The following is a 19,352-nucleotide window of genomic DNA, read 5'->3' as shown; positions in this document are numbered from 1 at the left end:
TTTTTTTTTTAGAGACATAGGCTGATCTTGAACTCAGGATCTGACAACCGCAGCCTTCCAGCGCTAAGTTTACAGGAATATGCAACCACAGTTGGCTCAAGCAGGATCTTGATGCATACATTCAACATATATGTTAGCAATTTCTCAATTTTAGGTGAGTATGTACTCATCTGTTGCCTTTATTAGTCTGTAAACACCGCAGCACACAGAACTTTGGTTTAATTTACTGCTCTGTGTCCCACAGTACTTGGTAAAGGGTAGGCTTAAAACAGCAACCAGTGAATCCCTTAATAATACGAGCATACACCGTACCACAGGTGTGGACGATGATCTCAGAAAAAGATGCAAATACAATCTTACAGCAATACACACATTTCCACACTCTACTGTTTAGACAGGCTGCTTGATGGATCTGCCAGCAGATCTGAACAAACCCCAGCAGCTGAAATGAAGGGCTTTGGCTCCCTAAGCCCTGGGTGTGGTGTTTGTGATCATACTTCATTGGCCAGCTCCTTTGCTCCCCTTCTCTGGTTCCTCTTTGGCCATTCTGTTTTCCTTCCCTGGCTTTGAATATGTTGGCAGCATCCAATAGCTCCTCTTCAAAGAGCTGAAGACAGGCCTAATGTTACAATTGCCTTGTTTAATTCCAGGCAGGTTTGCATTAATCACATTAAATTCAGATGAACAAAGGTATTTAGTCTGTGACAGAGCTGAACCATATCTGGACAAATATGAGAATTAATCCTGTAAGTGCCATCCATTATTTGCTAGCAATTAGGGGGATATCAGCAGTGCCCTTGGTGAGACAGGTTGGAGGGTGGGCAAGAGAGGAGACTTTAAACGACTGAGGCTGAACATATGGGTTCTATATACAGAGAATGAAGATTGAAGCTGGAATACATTAGTGGGACAGCAAATGTATTCACAGAAAAAGCAGATGTTAATAACATCTTTAATCCACCCAGTGCCCCTTAGTTTTCCCTCCCTATTGTCATCTTCCACCTTTCTTACAAAGCTGCCTGTTAAAGGTCCCTTCCCAGATCATCTCAGGTCATGGGGGCAGAGACACTGTGGCAAAACAGATATGCAAGGGAGTAGCATGTGTGACCAGAGTTACAGTGTGACAACATAATCCCCATATGGGCAGATGAGGTCAGCATGGGGTGATGTTGGCTTTTCTAACATCTACTGAATCATCTGCTGGAAGCAGCAATGAAGAGAATAGATGCAAACACATGCAACACACTGGCCTATATCTGAGAAAAAGGATCCTGTTTTGATAGGATCAATGGGGCAGCAGAATCAACAATGGGCTGGACATCAAGAGATCTCAGTTCTCTTCTTCTCCTATCACTAACTGGGTAGCTATGTGACAGTAGGTTATCTGGCCTTTGAGAAATGAGGGTGTTGGTCCAGCTGGTATCAAAAGTCTTTTTTAATTTCAAAAGCATGGGTTTGTCCTTCATAAAAGGACATTAATGGTGCCAGTGTGTCACACCTATAACCCTACTACTCAGGAGGTTGATATCTAAGGATCAAGGTTTGAAGCCAGCCTTGGCAGCAAAGTCTGTGAGATTCTTGTCTATAACTAACCACCAAAAAGTCAGATGTGGAGTTGTAGATTAAACACCAGCCTTGAGCAAAAAAAAGAAAAAAAATATCCCTAAGCTCTAGTTCTGGCATGTGCGATCACACAGACACAGACACAGACACAGACACAGACACAGGCACAGACACAGACACACACACACACACACACACACACACACACACACTTGCTTGCGCGCAAAGGACATTATGACAAGGTCATAGACTTGGGAAACTTTGTATCCTGAGTTATGTTTCGGTCACTATGTGCAGAATATTTTAACATCTATAGATAGAGGAGGAGTACTGTTATTAGAGCCAGAGGTTGAAGTAAGTACAATCAGATAGAAGTTCTAGGGAACAGTCTTGTTGCAAACCACAACCACAGAATTCTACTTGTCCAAGGAGAAACAATATGATCCCTAAAGAATAGGCAATAATTATAGTTCACAATTCATGTTCCCCAATAGGACACATATTTGCCATATCATCTTTGCTCATGTTGTTTTATTCTACCCTGTATATTTTCTCCCTTCCTCTTTACAAAGTTCTCTTTATTCCATTCCTAAAAGCTCCTGCCAGGAGTAAACTGTCTTTGCATATTCTGTGATAATCAGTTATGGCACTTACGATGAACATGAGATCCATTATGACTAGGATGTAGACTTCTTGTAGGCAGGGTATGGGTCATGTCTATATATCTGGCCCTGGGCAAGTTTAACATATTGTCATTCATTCAATAAATGTTTCTGAATCAAACTGCACAGAGATTTTTCAGGTTACCTGCTAATGTGACGGCAATGGAAACTGAGTCATATCCCAAGGCATTTGTGGCATTGCATGTATAGAAACCCACATCAGCTTCCACTGGTGCCAAGATTTGTAAGGAGTCATCAGGTTGCAGGAGAATCCTGGACGAAGAGAAAAGAAGTTTAAAACTGGTTGCCAGTGGTACGTTTTTGTATTTTTTTTTTTTTTTGCCATTCAATATTTGGAAGACAGGTAGGGAGCTCAGGTGTTACGGATGTTAGAACAAATGATTTAGACCGATTGAGGGAAGGCTTATTAAGGAAAATTAAAAGGTATAAAGAAGTCATAAAGCTTGCTTGGAAAGTGGAAAGTAGGTAAGATTTGAAGATATAGAAAGAAGAATGATACTGTGTGTGTGTGTGAGAGAGAGCGAGAGAGAGAAAGAGAGGAGAGGGGAAGGAGGAGGAGGAGGGAAGCTTGAATGCAAATATTGATAAAGGATTACAATACATACATTGGAAAGAAATTGAAATTGTGTAACTCTCAATTCTGTTGCCTTCTTTAGCCTATAGACATTCTGAGCACAACATGTAGGTTTTCTTTCTTGCATTAATTCCCACAAAACTATACAGGTTCCTCTGTAGAGATGGATGAAAACTGCTTTGTTTTTGTGTCAGGGAGAGAGAATTTTAGAACAATTACTGTCTAGTTCAAACACTTCACCCAGAAAGAATGATAAGAATCAAGCTGCGAGTGCCTGCAATGAGTTTTAAACCATGTTTCAATCTCAGTTGAGTTTTCTTTCCTGGATTTATGGCATCCGTAGTAACGACATGGCACATCAGATTAGAGAGGCAGATTAGTGACTAATGAAAGCTCAATGCTGATGCCTTGGTGCTTCATGAGGCTGATGGTAATTAGCTGACAATATGTGGAGGTGGGGAGCTAGAAAGGTCAGAGAGAACAGGGCAGAAAACTCAAGAGAGCTAGTGCCCAAACCAGATAGGACCTTAAGTCAACAGGGCATTTACAGAAATAGTTTTGTGACAACTTTTGAGCTTCTAGAGTCACTGGCCATAAAAGAAATGCAAATCAAAACAACATTGAGATTCCATCTCACCCCAGTAAGAATGTCCTATATCAAGAAAACTAACAATAATAAATGTTGGAGGGGGTGTGGTCAAAAGGGAACCCTATTTCATTGTTGGTGGGAATGTAAACTGGTTCAGCCACTCTGGCAAGCGGTATGGAGATTCCTCAGAAGGCTACACATAGAGCTCCCCTATGACCCAGCAGCGCCACTTTTGGGCATCTACCCAAAAGACCACAAACAAGAACACACTATAGCCACCAGCACAACAATGTTCATCTCAGCACAATTTGCCATAGATAAAATATGGAACCAACCCAGATGCCCCTCAGTAGATGAATGGATCAGGAAAATGTGGTATATATACACAATGGAATTTTATGCCCCTATCAGAAAGAATGACATTGCCCCATTCGTAAGGAAATGGAAGGACTTGGAAAAGATTATACTAAGTGATGTGAGTCAGACCCAAACAAACATGGACTCTATGGTCTCCCTCATAGGGAATAATTAGCAGAGGCTTAGGCTAGTCTCAGCAGAGGATCACAAGAGCCTAATAGCTATGCCCTTATGAACACATAATGTCGGGGTTTTTAGCCCCCTGCACTCCCCTGACCTGCGGGAGAGATGTGGAAGGCACGCCCCGACCCGACAAGCCAAGAAAGGAAAGGGCCGACAGACCACCTGCACCCAGCCCTCCCTCACCGGAGGACAATCAGACGCCTCTGGGAGACAAGTCAGCGTGAGATCTCATTTATTGAGGAAGTACATACAGCTAATATAAGGCACAGGAGCCAACCAGATCAAAGACCAGCAGGAAGGAAAGGAGTGTACGTGTACGCCTATCTATGGACTGTAAAGGAAGGCATGAGCTGTCCATAAGGGCAGAAGAGACGGGGACCAATCCTAGAGGTGGCCATCTTAGCACACGTGGCCCCAGGACTGAGAAACAGGCAGCGGTCAGCTGGTTGACTTCCTCTTTCTGATGTAACATGTCTGGGCGTGTCCCACAACATAAGATGATGCTAAGTGGCAACATTTTCCCACTAGACAATTCTTTTTTCTTCCTCACTACTGTCTTTTCTGGGTCTTTCTAGACTATATTATTTTTAAGTTTAGTAACCCTTCAGGGCATCTGAATTTTTCTGAAGAGAGTGAACATGAATCAGTTTTATCAGCTCTGCTTTTGGCTTTGGTAAATTGCTATTTTTATCTGGGTCAGAGGAAATATCAACAGTAAAATAAACCTTAAATCCAATCAATCCAGTTAGGTATGAACAGTTCTGGTAAAAATGGAGAAGGAAAGAAAATTTTAGCTCAATAGCCTCCTTTCTCATACCTTAGTATGCTCCTTTCCTAGGCAAACACTCATTTAGTAAAGGCAGTAAATAATCAGCCTCAAAACCCCTTATCTACTATTTGGGCAGCAGCCATAAATCCCAGCCCACCATAATGAAGCCCTGGGTCCACCTGTCCACACTGGGATCTCCACCTTCTATCCCCTTAGACCCCCAGTAGATTATATAAGTCATCTCAGACAATAGCTGACACTTCTCTCTCATGAGAAGGGGTCTTGCAGGTCCCTTTGCTGGCAGTAAACTTTTCTTTGTTCTTTAGTACCTGGATGTCTGTGTGGTTTTCTGGAAAAGTCTAATTTACTGTAACAGATAACCCTTTGGTTAAAAGAGATTTTTGGATGATTTGTACTTGGCTCAGTACCACTCTAGCTCATCACCACTCTTATTGTGAATAGGCAAACTTTTGTGGCATGAGTAAGGACTGAAACAGGGCATTGCAACAGAATCCATCCACTCATTCATATCAGTCACCCATCAAATACTACCAGTTTCTAAAAGTCAACAATTAATGTTTACTTCAAATATACTAATAAGAGAAAGATGATTATATTATGTACTTATTTTTTAATAGACTGCACAATACTTTAGGTAATAGCAGCAATAGTTTTTATCAGATGCAATGTAATCTTATTAGATGCAAAATAATACAATATTACCGCTAAGTCTCTTCAGGTGTTCAAGCTGTTTTAGATTAACAAGAAAAACCCTGAATTTATGATTTAAATCTTTATGATGTACTAAAAATTATGTACACTTCCATAACCATTTCTAAACAAGAATAATGAAAGCAGGCTTCATTACATTTTAATAAACTTGACTACTCAGGGTGAATGAACTTAACAAGTCACTATTAAGTTTCATCACTAAGAAGGCAGAGGTGAAAATTCACCAAATCTCCTGAACTGTTGGTGTAGTTGCCTCTTTACAACTGGTGACATCTCTCTTTTCTCTACAGAAAGTGTTCTTAAAACATTTTGGGCAGGAGGTTCAGACAGTTCATTTTAACTTTATTTTGGTTCTGCTACATTTAAGTAATTGCCATAGCAAATCTCTTCTAGATTTCAACTTCTAAAGCTCAGTTGAAGCATTTTTTCTGCTCAGAAGCAAGAATTGTGACACTAAGACAGATAACTTTCAAACCATCCTTTGGTATATTTCTAATGTCTCTTGTTGATAATACGGATTGGACAACTGGCAGTAGAAAATTAAATATGTGTGTGGCTAGAAGGAGATTATGAAGGAGTAGGTGGACACATAACATTGGTCAATGTCCCAATTCATTAGACTTTTTTGCATGGAACTAATGAACATATCTGATCATAAGTAAAGGGTAGAAATTCCTTTCTCTTATGGGGCTTGAACCATTTTCTAGGTGGGGTTAACTTTTGTAACTAGGTCAGTTTTGCTGGGCACTGGCACTGCTGAGTAAGGTACAAACCTTTTTGCCCAAGTCTGAACCTTGAAAAAGTATTGCTACAGGGACAGTGAAGAAAAGAGAGGAAATCCATAACCATAAGGATTTAAACCAGGACATAAGCAGGGAAAATAGAAAGAAAGAACAGAGATCATGAGATTTAACATTTGTACATGATTTTATCCCACAAATTACATATAGAAAAATCAAGAAGCTATACTCTTTGACTTTATAAAAATCTTAAATATTATTCTAAGGGAAAAACCCCACATGGACCTGAACTGGTTATTTGTTGTGCTTATTTATAGTCATAAAAATAAGCTCTAGAGATTAAGGGTAGTTAAGCTACTTGGAGGTTGAGTCAGGGTTGGAATCACAATTTCTTGTTTTTGGCTCAGCACTTTTTCTCTACTCTAGGATCTTTGGGACCACAAAAAGATGCAATTGTTTTCTCATGCTTTTGTTTTATAGTTAGAAGCTGTCCACAAGTGTATCATAGGCCCATTTGGATATTCTATTTCTTTCCCTAACAGCCTGCTAAAGTGCAAGTTTAATTAGAGGTAAGGAAAGATTTAGCTCCTATTGTTGCTACACAAAATTGGTATCTTATAAAATTGGTATCTTATACAATGGAATTTTACTCATTCATGAGAAAGAAAGATATTATATCAGTTGGAAAGAACTGGAGAAAATTATGTTAAGTAAATCAGGCCCAGAGAGATAAAGGTTGAATGTTTTCCTTCATATGTGGGAGCTAGAATTCACTTAAAACTTATAAGTAAATACATAGGGTATGCAAGTGTATACAAATGTATTAACTGAAATATAGTAGATTCAAGGGAAAACTCAAACAGTGTAATTCCTAAGAAAGGCAAAGTGGAAGTTCAACAACATGAACACCAGGAAATGGTAACTTGGATGGGGTTATTGGGAGAGGGGTAGATGAAGGAAGAGGAGAAGTAGGAAGAGTCCAGTCAAGAATTCAATATATAATCTACAAAATTAGGACAAGTGAGAGAAGAGGTGGGTTGAGAGGGACTGGCGAGTATGTTGAAAGAGGTAACATTGATCAAGATGCATTTTATTCATAAACTGTTTTGTTAAATGATAACTCTTTTGCATAATTACTTAAACACAATAAAACAATATATAAATATAAGACACACACACAAAAGAAAAACGAAATCGATAGGTAGGGGTTTGGAGGCTACCACTAGGAAAAGCAGGAGCCCTGTCTGGCGAGGGTTTTCATGTCGACTCTTCTAGGAAGCATGACAAGGCAAAGAAAAGGGCTTGGTGTAGGGACTGAAGTTTTAATTTCGTCTCTTCATCTAGCAAGCCTGGAGGGAGAAGGATTCCAGAACAAAGCAAAACAAAACATTTTCTTTGTATTTCAGGCATCTACTCTATTAATTTTAACTTAATTTGTTAGTAGCTGATTTCTGTCAGCTTGTGTTTAGGTTCCAAATTTGACAGGCCTATTTTAGAATGTGTAGGCACAGAAACAGTGTTGCTTTCCAAGTAAAACCAGAATGATTTCTTGAGGGTTGCTTTGGAATTCAAGAAATCAGAAGACGAGGGGACACTTAAATAACAACATAGCAAATGGTACTGTGGTCACATTAGGTATGTCAATATTCCTTGTTTCCTTCCCACACTTACACCTCAGTTCTCTTTTGGTTTACTGGACTAAAAGTTATTTATTTCTTTAACTACAGTTTTATCCTAACAGTGCTGTCTTGCTTTTCTGGGACATTTACTTAAAGTTTCTTTTTGACAGCATGTCTTTTAAAATATTCTACAAATTAAATAAGGATTACTTCAGAGGGTACAACGATTGTCTTAGTTATGTAAGTTACAAAGTCTTTGTCACGCACATGAGAAATATGTGAAAAAATGTACATAGGTCTAATGAGTACAGCCTTCTGGAGGTAAAGTCATATCCTCTGCATTTGTAATGTGCAGCAAACAAGTTCTCTTACTTGCAAAGGAGGTGGGTCAGAGTGTACAAAGGGTGTCTTCAGCAATTCTGTGAGTGGGGAGGCTTCAAGATGTCTTCTTGATCCTCTCTTGGCTGAACTGTGACTGTTTTGTCTTTCTAAGCCCTCTTCTCAAATGGACCTCCAAGACCAGCCATGAGCTGTTGTGTGGAGGGGAAAACTTCTCAAACTAGAGTCAAAAGTAAGTTGGAATTTAAACTCTAATATGAAGTCATGAGCTCTGGGGCAATTCATTCAACTATGTAAGCCTCTAAATTCTTTCTGTAAATAGGATAGTAGTATGATTCTATTCTTAGGAAGATAAAATAAAAGGTATACAGACTCATTCTTTCTGTTTTCCAAGTGAGAAAGCATCAGTTACAAAATAAAAATATTAGTGGGTATTTTTTTATTTCTTTTGCTTTTTAATAGTATAGATAGTAGTATAAGTATCCTATTGGTAATTTTTCATCAGAAATACCTGGGATATATATTATGCCATCTTTGGCCTCTTGTACTAACTAGCCTTCTTAAACCACATCTAGACCTTGACATAGGTCTACAAACTGAGTCCTAGGTCCTCAAATTCAACTGCCCAATGTCCTAAAAATATTTCAAGTTTTATTTCTTTTTGCTACCACAATCCATAAGAATGTCTCCCATTTCTGATCTTCCAGAGTTCTAAGCCATTCTACAAAGTCCTATCCATTCTTTAGAGTCTCATTTCTTGGGTTAGATTAAAAATGATTACATCAAGGGTGGGAAGTCTCTTACTTTCTATAATAGTTCTTTCTTCAATGTTGAGTATAATTGTGCCATGCTGAATTAATAGTCAATAAATACTTGTTTAAGTAACCTTCAGATCAGAGGGACTGAAAGTGATCATATATACTATGTAACATAGACAGTATGTCAAAGCTCAGATTCTAACACCATACTGATTGGATTCCAGCTCCAGCTCTATCACTAAGTAGCTTTGTAGCCTTGGTAATTTACTTAATTTCTCAATGATGCTTTCCTTATCTAAGATGAGAAAACAGCATCTATCTGAGGTTGTTGATTCTCTGTGTTAATGTACTTAAAGTTCATAGAAAGGCATCTGGCAAGTGTTAGATTACAGTTGTGTAGGTTATTATTTTGTTACAGTTTCATTTGTGTCACCACCATCATTACTATTCATTCTTCATGCCTGACCTATATATTCTGGATGTTGTGAGGAGATGTTTTGACATGACTGAGAGAGGTAGGAATTGAAGGTGATAACAGAAACTAAAGGCAAGGGGAGAGATTAAGGGGCTATCTGTGTGAGAGAACAGCAAGTGGAAAAGTAGAATGGAAAACAATGGCCACAGGGATCACTGGGCTGGCAACTGCCTTAACTCTATTCCTGACTTGGGAACTTCAAAACTAGGACAACTAGGTATTCCATAACTGTGTTAAAAAGAAATTTTAGACACTGAAAAACTATCCAGAATCCTGAAAGTTCAGGAAAGTATATAAACAAGAAGAACAAAAGAATGAGAGTTGGAAAACTGAACTCAGGAGCAAATAAGCAAAAGTGAATTGGAGACAGCCTAAAACTCTAGTTAGGTGTATAGTGAGGTCTTTTCCATATACTGACAAGAGGATTCCTTTTCTTGTTGGAGTTGGGGTCCTTAGATTAGGGAAAAAAAACCATCATGAAGAAGGAGTGGGAATCAATGTTTTTTAGACAGTGTGTTTTCTTTATATGCATTCTTTTACTATTGTTACTTGATTGATATTGTTTCTACATTTCTGAGGGGAGGCAAAAGCTCAGAGTACGTTGTTCATCTAGCATGGTAGAAGGAGAATGGGGAATGACCTTTAACCTTTTCTTAAATGACCACATCCAGGGCCCACTGGGGCCTGATAGGAAGGCATGTGGCTTGGCTCCATTTTTGGTGGAGGTAATTTGCACCAAGATTGTAGTTATTCAGGGAAATGGATGATCACTAACGTTTGAGTTTTAAACAGTTTTAAATGGGAAGAAAAAGAATTCTCCAAGAAGACTGCCTCTATGAGCAAGAAGTATTTTTTCCCTGAAATAAAAAATTATAGTAGCCCAGAGGCTTGCAAGGGATTTTTATTTTGTACAGATATTTGGGGGAAATTGATTTGAGGTTCATATCACCAACTTGGCTAGAGCAATTTTTTAACCTTTTCTGTTTTTAATATAATTGCCAACTAAAAGCTATTTAATGCCAGAAACTTCACAGTTGCTCAGATGGAAGTATAGAAAATATTTTTGGAATGGAAAAGGCCACCTGACCACACATTCTTAACCCCGTTCTCATACTTTGTCTGCCAAACTTCTTAGCATCTTTCTTTTTGGAAATTCATGAAGTCTTGAACTTGCTAGGATGTGTAGTTTATCTACGTGTTGGGCAATTCATTTCAAACCACAAAATTCTGCTTGAAATGACTCTGAGTGCTTTCCTATTTATGTAGAATAGGGGGTCTTCAAACTCCAGCCAACACCTGCTTTTGCAAATAAAGTTTTATTGGAATACTGCCATACCAGTTTAAGTACAGCATATGACTGTTCCTATGCCATGAAGGCAGAATTAAATGAGAGGGATGGCCTCATACCTCCAAATATTTACTCTTTGGCCCTTTACAAGAAAATTTTGTTGACCTCTGACCTCAAAATTGAAGAATTTTCACTTCTGGTTTGTCTCAGGGATTTTCTTATAAATATATAAATTCAAAAGGGAGTAACTACTTTTTCAGAACTCGGCCATTACTGAGACCACCCTTGTAGGAAGGATAAGCTAACTGCAAGCATGATATTTGGGCTCCCTGTTACCCCCTTAGCCTTCTAGGGAGTAGACAGTGCTGGCTCTCACTCACTCCCATCTAGTGTCTTCTAATGCTGTCTACCTGCCTGACATATGATGATCATTTTTGGGACTTTTGCACTGTTTCCCAGTATTTTTCTTTTGTTGAAGCCAAAGTATCTATTGGGAAAATTCCTACTTCTCTGGCTTGCTACTCTTACACTTTTCAACTGGGAAAAACATTTGTCATCTCTATTTCCTTTAGTTCTGTAAAGGAAATAAGCCAAACAAAATTGAAGCTGGTTTATTTTTCTCTCTCTTTCCTGCATCTAGTTTTTATATTATCTGTAAAGTTAAACTGCATTTAATGGGATATGGCTTTTCATATATCATTTTTCACACTAGTGGCTCTAAGACTGACCCTAGAAAATTTTCCTATCTGATTCTTGCTTCCATTTTGAGAAGATTTCATCTGTGAACACTAGGTAAAGTTCCTGAAGTATTTCTCAATTCATCTCTTATTCAACACCACTTTGAAACAGTGTCTCTAAATGTATTATGGCAACTATAAGCACTCAAAACTTACAGTTTTCTCTTTCCTACCTGATTATAAATGTTAGCAATAACTATCTGTAGGATGTGAGCATCCTCTCCGGATGCCTAGACTTAACAATTCCCCATCAGCTCTTTTCCTAGATACCTTTCTACACCAACTCTGAACAGCTGCCTAGGATAAGAGAGAAGCTCTTACTTTATAATAAGAGTGAGGCTTCTTACTTTTTATGTCTGAGAAGACAATGAGAGGCTATGGCCCCAGGTCGAACTGACAATGATGATAGATATTCATTTGTTGTGAGTATCCAATGGACCTGAATATCCATCGTGTCTCCAGCATTTATCGGCACTTTTTCCATTCTAGAGAGAATAAGACACTTTTGTCATCATCCCCTCTTGAAGAAAATAAACACAATCCAGAAGGAAACCTAAGAAAACCAAGCAGCACATTTGACAATACAGTGGCAAGTGCTAAGATACAGGTCCATGTAGGTCATGGAGGGGGAACATCTGGCCCATCCTCAGCTGGCGGTCTTCCTGTGGATAGGAGTTCACCAGACACAGTGGTTCGAAGGTCCCAGGAAGATTCATAAGCAACAATAACTGAGTACTGCTGAAAGGTAGGGCTCAGTGCCACCAGGTGGAAATGATGAGAAATGAAGCCTGATGTAGATGTCAGAAATTAAAGACACTGTGTCCCATGCAAAAGTATTTGAGACCTAAATAAAAAGCCATTAGGAGATTTAGGTTTGGGAACCGCATGGACAGGTTTGCTAGAAAGATGCTTAAGTGGCCTGATGAATGGTCTAGAGCATGGTCAGAGGTCAGAGTAAACATTTTAGGCATTGAGAGCCATCGATGGTCCTTATTATATAGCCCGATTTGGGGGGGGGGGGGGGGAGGAGAGGATGGTGGTTAAATAGCCTCACTAAAATGTACAAAAACCATTCTTTTAATAACTTTATAGAACCTGGGTTTGATTCTCAGCTCTATCATGTATTAAATGTGAGAGCCTAGGAAAGCTAATTTAATAGCTCTGTGCTCAACTGCATTGGTTTCTTTAATAACCCTTTAAAAGACACTCTCAATAACCCTTTAATAAATGTTAAACCACTGGCTGTAATTTGTCCTCTCCTGATCCAAAGAAGGCAACTGTAGAATTAAAAGGCTGTTGTTGCAACAGTGTAGTGCAGACAAAAGCAACCAAAGCCAATGTGAAGGAAGTGGATGGATTAAAAAACCACGGAAGAGATAGAACAGTCTAGATTTGGGTACTAAGAAGGAAAGAAAAAAACGAGGTCTGGAAGCTGATACCTGTAACCCTAGCTGAGACTTTGAAGCCTGCCAGACACATGAAGCTGAGAGACTCTTATGTACAATTAACCATAAAAAAAGACACCCAGAATGGTAGGTATGGCTCCAATAGTAGAGAAGGAAAGAAAAAAAAAAGAAGGAAAGAAGAAACAAATGTCAACTTGAGAAGGTGGGTGGCTAAGAGTGTTCTTTACTGAGCTAGTGATGCTGGAGTTCAGAGATTATTTTTCAATATATGTTTGATCTATTTATGGATCTCTGGATGGGACATCTCATAGACAGTAGAACATGTGAGTGAGGTAGAGATTTGGTCTGGTGCTAGATATGAGGAACCATCGACACAAAGGGGAACACTGGAGTCACAAAGTCATTCCTGCATATTTAATGAGACTCTGAGAGGGAAGGTGAAGAGTAGGAAAGAAAGAAAAGGGACAAAGAATGACAAAGAGCAGCCTTGCAAGTTGGAAGAATGAGATCCTATGGGTTGTAAAGTTGACCCAAAGTGTCTTTGAGAAGATGCTGTTGCCTGTGTAGAATGCTGCTCAGAGTTCAAATTAGACAAGGATATTTGAAAGAAAAACTTTTCTTTTTTCTGAACAAATAAGAAATGTGGACAGAGATAAGTGTTTCTTCCAGGGGTAATATATGTTGCATACAGCCTTAGAATATAGAGTGGGCAAACAGAAGTTCATTCTACAATAAACTGATAGAAATGAAAGGAGAATTAAAAAATTGTCACTAATAACCTTTGAGATTAAATATATACAAAATACATTCCACAGGCAAAATATTTTTTTGTGTGACAGAAACTCATTACTTCAGGACTCTAATATTGATGATATTATAATATTAATTACCATATCAAACCACCCAGGTACCATGAATACACCAGGCTTTTGTATGAATGTAGCACATTTCTAATTTCTGATGAACTTCAAAGACAATGACATGATGAAATAATTTTTAGTTCTATAATACCTAAAAGGATTCAGCAATGAAACAACCAAAAGAAAATGAGGCTAAATTCTCTCACTTAAAAAAAATCAAGTGGCACAAAAGTCTCTGAAAAGAACTTACAAATATGCTCAGTGAGTGTGCTAAGAGCTCATTTGAAAAGAAATGACCATTTCTAAGCCACTAATGGACACACTGATCATTACAGTGACACCTCACACCAACAGCTTTCAGCAAAGCAGTCCCAGCAACAGTCCTTGACTTCATGCATGTTCTGGGTACATACATTCACTCTCTTCTCTCCAATAGAACTTCAAAAAGGGTCTTCTAGGAAAGTAAATTCCAGCCATATTTGTTACTAGCTAGCCAGATAAAATGGGAAAAATTTTAATGTCTCAGATATCTATTATTTTTTTACTTAAATTACAAAGCAATTGGATGGTAACAAAAACTTTCTCACCAGAGCCCATGTGTTATCTGCTCCCTCTTGAAGCCATCACACTCTCTGACTAATGTCCTGGGTGGTTGAGAATTTAGGATTTGTTTCTATTATTTTAGGTTCAAGAGGTTTAGTGTCCTTAGCATGTAGCTTTGCCAAATAAGATTTCACTGAACTTTCTCCATTTTAAAGAAATTTATCGGGGCTTGATTCTCAATACTTGTTAAGTTAAAAACTAATAGGCCAAGATAGTATTGTGAGAATTATTGGTTTTCTTGAGATTATAAGCCAAAAGTTTGGTTTTTTTTCAGTGATCAAAGGAGTTCTTCAAATAATACTGCATGCTTGTTCACTAAAAAGTCACACCACACATTGGAATGCCTAAAAGAGATAAAACAATTTTTGGAAAGCTCCTAATAATTTTAAGTTAAGGGACAGTTAAATTCATTTAGGAACAGTAACCAGATGTACTACTATGAACACATCTCCTAGACATATGAAATAAAAACCAAGTCAAAATTTCTGAACATGACTAATATCCTATTAAAACGTCCAAATCCAATGTGTGTATATATGTTTTTATATAATACAATTAAATATATAAAAATTCTAGAAGGTTGTATGCTAAATTATTAAGAATGATAGTCTCAGGGGAAGGGAGTGGGGGAATGAGGGAGACTTGTACCTTTATTTTATAGATTTGGATATCATTTGAATTATTTCATAGTCTTTTTATTACCCTTATAATAAGAAAATCAAGTGCTATATTAAAAATAGGCATAAAATGCAGCAATAAACACATCTGTTTAGCTTTAATGGAGCAAATTTCAAACTCACGGGATGGATGAATTCCTGGTTTTGTGGAACACTCAAAAAGGACTTGTGCTTAAGACTCTCCCTGTCTCCCATCAACATCTGGGTTTTGACCTTCTATGGTCATCTATAAGTGAGTGGAAGAGGTAAAAGGGACCTTGGAGAGAACCTGACAAATAATCCCTACTCTATTTTACTGGAGACCTTGGTTGCCAGAACTATTGTAGATATTAAAAGAGACAATGTTGCCAGGCAAGGTGCTAGCATATAGGTAGTGCTAAAGTGTATTATTATTATTTGTACTACTATTATTTAAAAAATTATGACAAGTGCCAGGTGCTGGTGGCTCATACCTATAATCCTAGCTATCTCCAATTAACCAGCAAAAAGCCTGAAGTGGAATTATGGCTCAAGTGGTAGAGTGCTAGCCTAATGCTAAAAAGTTAATCAAGTGTGTTGAGGCCCTGAGTTCAAGCCTCAATATTGGCACCACAAAAAATGATGAACAATAATAGCCCAAAAAGACCAGTAAGCAATAGATGCTGTCATCTCACTAATTGCTCTTCAAAACAGACATGCCATATGATATTAAGAAAGTTAATCATAGGGGGCTGGGAATATGGACGAGTGGTAGAGTGCTCGCCTTGTATACATGAAGCCCTAGGTTCGATTCCTCAGCACCACATATATAGAAAAAGCTAGAAGTGGTGCTGTGGCTCAAGTGGCAGAGTGCTAGCCTTGAGCAAAAGGAAGCCAGGGACAGTGCTCAGGCCCTGAGTTCAAGGCCCAAGACTGGCAAAAAAAAAAAAAAAAGAAGAAAGTTAATCATAGATCTGATTATACTATTCTGGCACAAATATCCTCATTTAGCCCAGACAGAGGACAGGCTGGCTCATGGGAAGCAGCAGGTACCAATTGCACTCTCCTTGGCTCTGGGGAATCACACACCTGGAACCAGTGTCCTGTGCCCAAGCTTTTGAATGGTTCATCTCACAAAGTAGAAACATAATAATGCTTTGGCCTGGAGTGGCTCTTCTGAAAGTATCACATTCATCTTTGGGATTCTCCAGGGTTCTGGGTGTAGAGGCACTGTTCTTCCATTAGACACATGAGAACATACTATCCAGGGAAATTCAATACTTTTGTCTTTACTCCAATAGGTTAGCAGTGTTGAGCAAGGACCTGAAAGCCAGGAAGTGATTACCCAGGCTATGTGCTAGCTTATCACCAGGGAAAGCCCAGATGGGCAAGGTGGGCCTCTTGGGGCCACCTCCCACTTCCCATCTCTCCTTAGATCAGGTATCCACACGGCTCACCTGTCACCAAACTGAACTTCTTCTCCATTCCTGGCCCAGGTGATGGTAGGCCTTGGGTTTCCTATGGCCTCGCAGTGTAGCAGCACACTCAGTGTCCCGCTGGCCAGAGCTACGGTCTGCCCCAGGTGGGTGACCACCTCAGAGGCTGAGAGCTGTTGGGCAGCGGAGATCTTTCGCAAGATGGTGGGCTTGCGGTGTGGCCTTCGAGAGATGCCCCCAGCCTCGGCAGAGGAGGTCCTCAGGGAGCTGGTGAAGCCAGACACGTGTTTATGAGGAGGAATGGCCACAGGAGGAAACCTCTGTTCCGAGGGTTTGAGGAGCATGTCCTGGTGCTCGAGGTGGCTGCGGAAGATCTCCTGGGCTAGCTGGGCCACCAGATGTTTGCTGTAGACATCTCGGAGCTCCTCGGGCTGCTGGGAAAGGTTCCTGAGGATGTCATCCAGGCGCTTCTGCTCGGTCACCATGGTGAAGGGGAGATGTAGGAGGACCTGCTCAGTGCTGGGATCTTCCTCGGAGGATGTGTTCCTTTCCATCGAGTCCTGCACCTCCCAGGAGGCCAAGAGCTCTCCCGGCCAGCCTCCCTGTTCCAGCAGCCGGGAGACAAGGTCATCATAGCGGCTCCCGGCGTCTGCAGCAAGACCCCGCTTCTCAGCCTTGCTGCCATTGGAGAGGATCCCGTTTTGGTGTTTGTGGGAGTGCAAGGCCTCTTTGGGGTTGGACTTTCTCACCAGGAAAGCCTCCTCTTCGCTCGGTAGGCCCAGGGGTCGGGCCACCAGCTTGCGGTTGCCTCCGATAAGTTTAATCACAAACTGCTCCCGGGCAGGTCCCGCAGAGCAGGTGTAGATGCCTGCATCGGAGGGTTTCAGGCGATGGATCTTCAGGTAGCCAAAAGGGGCCACGGTGACATGCGCCGAGCTGATGAGGTGCTGGCCATCTTTCTCCCAGGTGATGAGGGGCTTGCGGAACCTGCGCGTGGGGCACCGCAGTACCACGGCCGTCTTGGGGAGCAAGTAGGCGAATCCTCCCACCACGAAGTGCAGCTTCCTCTGCCTGCGGGTCTGGATGTAGACGTTCCTGGCGGCTGCGATGTGAGGGCTGTGCTTTGTGGATGGCCGCCCGGGCCCTGGGATGAGGAGATCCAGACCAGAGAAGGGGCGAGGGGATCCAGACAGAGAAGGGGAGAGGGGAAAACTCCAGTGAGATGTGGTGAGGACAGAGGACCAGGGGACAAGGGGCAGCAGAGGCAAAGAAGTCTGCAGGGTTGATTTGGCCAGGGTCTACTTTACCCAGCCCCATGTTTAACAGGAGGACCTGTCCACCAGCTGGGGACCATGAAGCTGCCATCAGAAACTGGAGCATTAATGAGGTGCAGAGAGCAATCCATACATCCACCCTGCTGGGTCTTTCTGCCCCCTAAGGGCTGAGGTCTAGGTGCCAGGAGCTCAGGCAAAAAGCAGGTTCTCTCATTAAAAGTGTGTGTGTGTGTGTGTGTGTGTGTGTGTGGTACTGGGGTTTGAGCTCCAGCTGTGGGTACTATCTCTTAGCGTTTTTTTTCTCTTTTTCTCAAGGCTGGTATTCTAACACTTCACAGTGTTAGGAAAAAAAGTGAAGCCACAGCTTCACTTTTGGTTTTGGGGTGGTTGGGAGATATGTATCTCACAGTTTTGCCTGACCTAGTTGGCTTTGCACCTTGATCCTCAGGTATCACCTTCATGAGTGGCTCGGATTACAGGAACGGGCCACTGGCTTGGCAAAAAAAAGTAAGTATATTTTGTGTTTTTTTTTTAAAGTTTTTAAACTTCAAATGATTGTATAACAGGGTTACAATTCAAAATGTCTGTTTATGTGTTCAGCACCTCTTGACACAGGATCACCCTTCCAGCATTCTCTCCATGTTCCCTGCCCCTTCCTCGAGACTCATTTTACGTTTTCCACTTTTGTTCAAAGTACTCCCAAGGAGAAAGTCACATCATCAAAAAGGGCAGAGGACAAAGAGCAGGTGCCTATCTTTCCCTGAAAGTCAACCTTTGGGTCCTGCAAAGCACCCGGCCCTAATGTACACAAGGAGGGAGTCCCCAGAAGTGTGACTACTCTAGGGACTAATATTAAATAGAACAAATCTGTTTAGAGTAGTTTAAAATCCCAGAGTGGATGACATTTGACTTCATTAGTAATATGCTGCCTCCAGTTTCCACGTCTGGCATGGCAGCAAGTGAACTTTGCTCTACCCCTGCAAACTATTTTTTCCAATGGGAAAGGGAATTCAGCCTGGCTGCTTGTGATTAAGATTCCTTTTCTGTCTCCAGCTGGCCTCTCCAGCCTGCAGCCCCCCCACAGGGCTCTGGTGCCCCACAGACTCCTACTGGTCTTGGGTTCAGGGAAAGTCTTTGCCTTGTAGCTGTGCCTGCTGTTATATTGGGTTCCATCTGTTCATACCCAGAGCTCTGGCATACTCACGGGCACAGGTTCCCAGCATGCATGGCCGGATGGAAGAAGAGAAAGGCAGGGGCGGGCACAGGGTGGAGTTGACCACGGTGGAGATCCCAGTTTTCAGCAACTTCCGGCAAATGGCACTTCGAGTCTGAGTGCCCTCCCCACAGCTGGTGGAACACTGGTGGGGAAAGAGAGACCAAATGCATCAATATTAGGGAATTGAGGTTAATGGTTATTTTATATGGACTATCAACCTCTCCTCCCCCCAGTAATGCTTAAAAAAGCAACAGCCACTGGAAAAGAAATAGTAATTATAACACAGCAAAGTGGAATACATATCTGCCTTGTGGCTACATTTCACTCTAACATTTTTTTGTTTTAATTCTAAGGTTTCCTATGGGCACTTTACCCATGTTTTGCTCTATGTATTAGATTTTAGAAGGACAGCCTCTCCAATTTAAGTTCATCTAAAAAGTGGGCAAGTTATTTAAACACTGAGTCTCTTTCTCTTATGTTCATTTTACAATCCTGGGACTTCAATGAGACAATATA

The 19,352-nt window shown here is 40.7% G+C and overlaps 1 protein-coding gene across 4 annotated transcripts in view; it reads right to left on the bottom strand.

Annotated features, from left to right (window-relative positions):
- Adamtsl1 (ADAMTS like 1) overlaps positions 1-19,352 on the bottom strand; it is a 361,048-nt gene that overhangs the window by 70,874 nt on the left and 270,822 nt on the right. For all 4 annotated transcript variants that reach the window (XM_048355943.1, XM_048356028.1, XM_048356104.1 and 1 more), the window contains 3 exons: positions 18,825-18,978; positions 16,368-17,490; positions 2,371-2,498 (listed from right to left, as the gene is read on the bottom strand). In XM_048355943.1, the coding sequence (XP_048211900.1) occupies positions 2,371-2,498; positions 16,368-17,490; positions 18,825-18,978 (1,405 nt within the window). The remainder of the gene's footprint in view (positions 1-2,370; positions 2,499-16,367; positions 17,491-18,824; positions 18,979-19,352) is intronic.

This window comes from Perognathus longimembris, chromosome 1 (assembly GCF_023159225.1).
Source record: "Perognathus longimembris pacificus isolate PPM17 chromosome 1, ASM2315922v1, whole genome shotgun sequence".
NCBI classification, from domain to species: Eukaryota; Metazoa; Chordata; class Mammalia; order Rodentia; family Heteromyidae; genus Perognathus; species Perognathus longimembris.
This window is presented reverse-complemented; position numbering and strand designations above follow the sequence as displayed.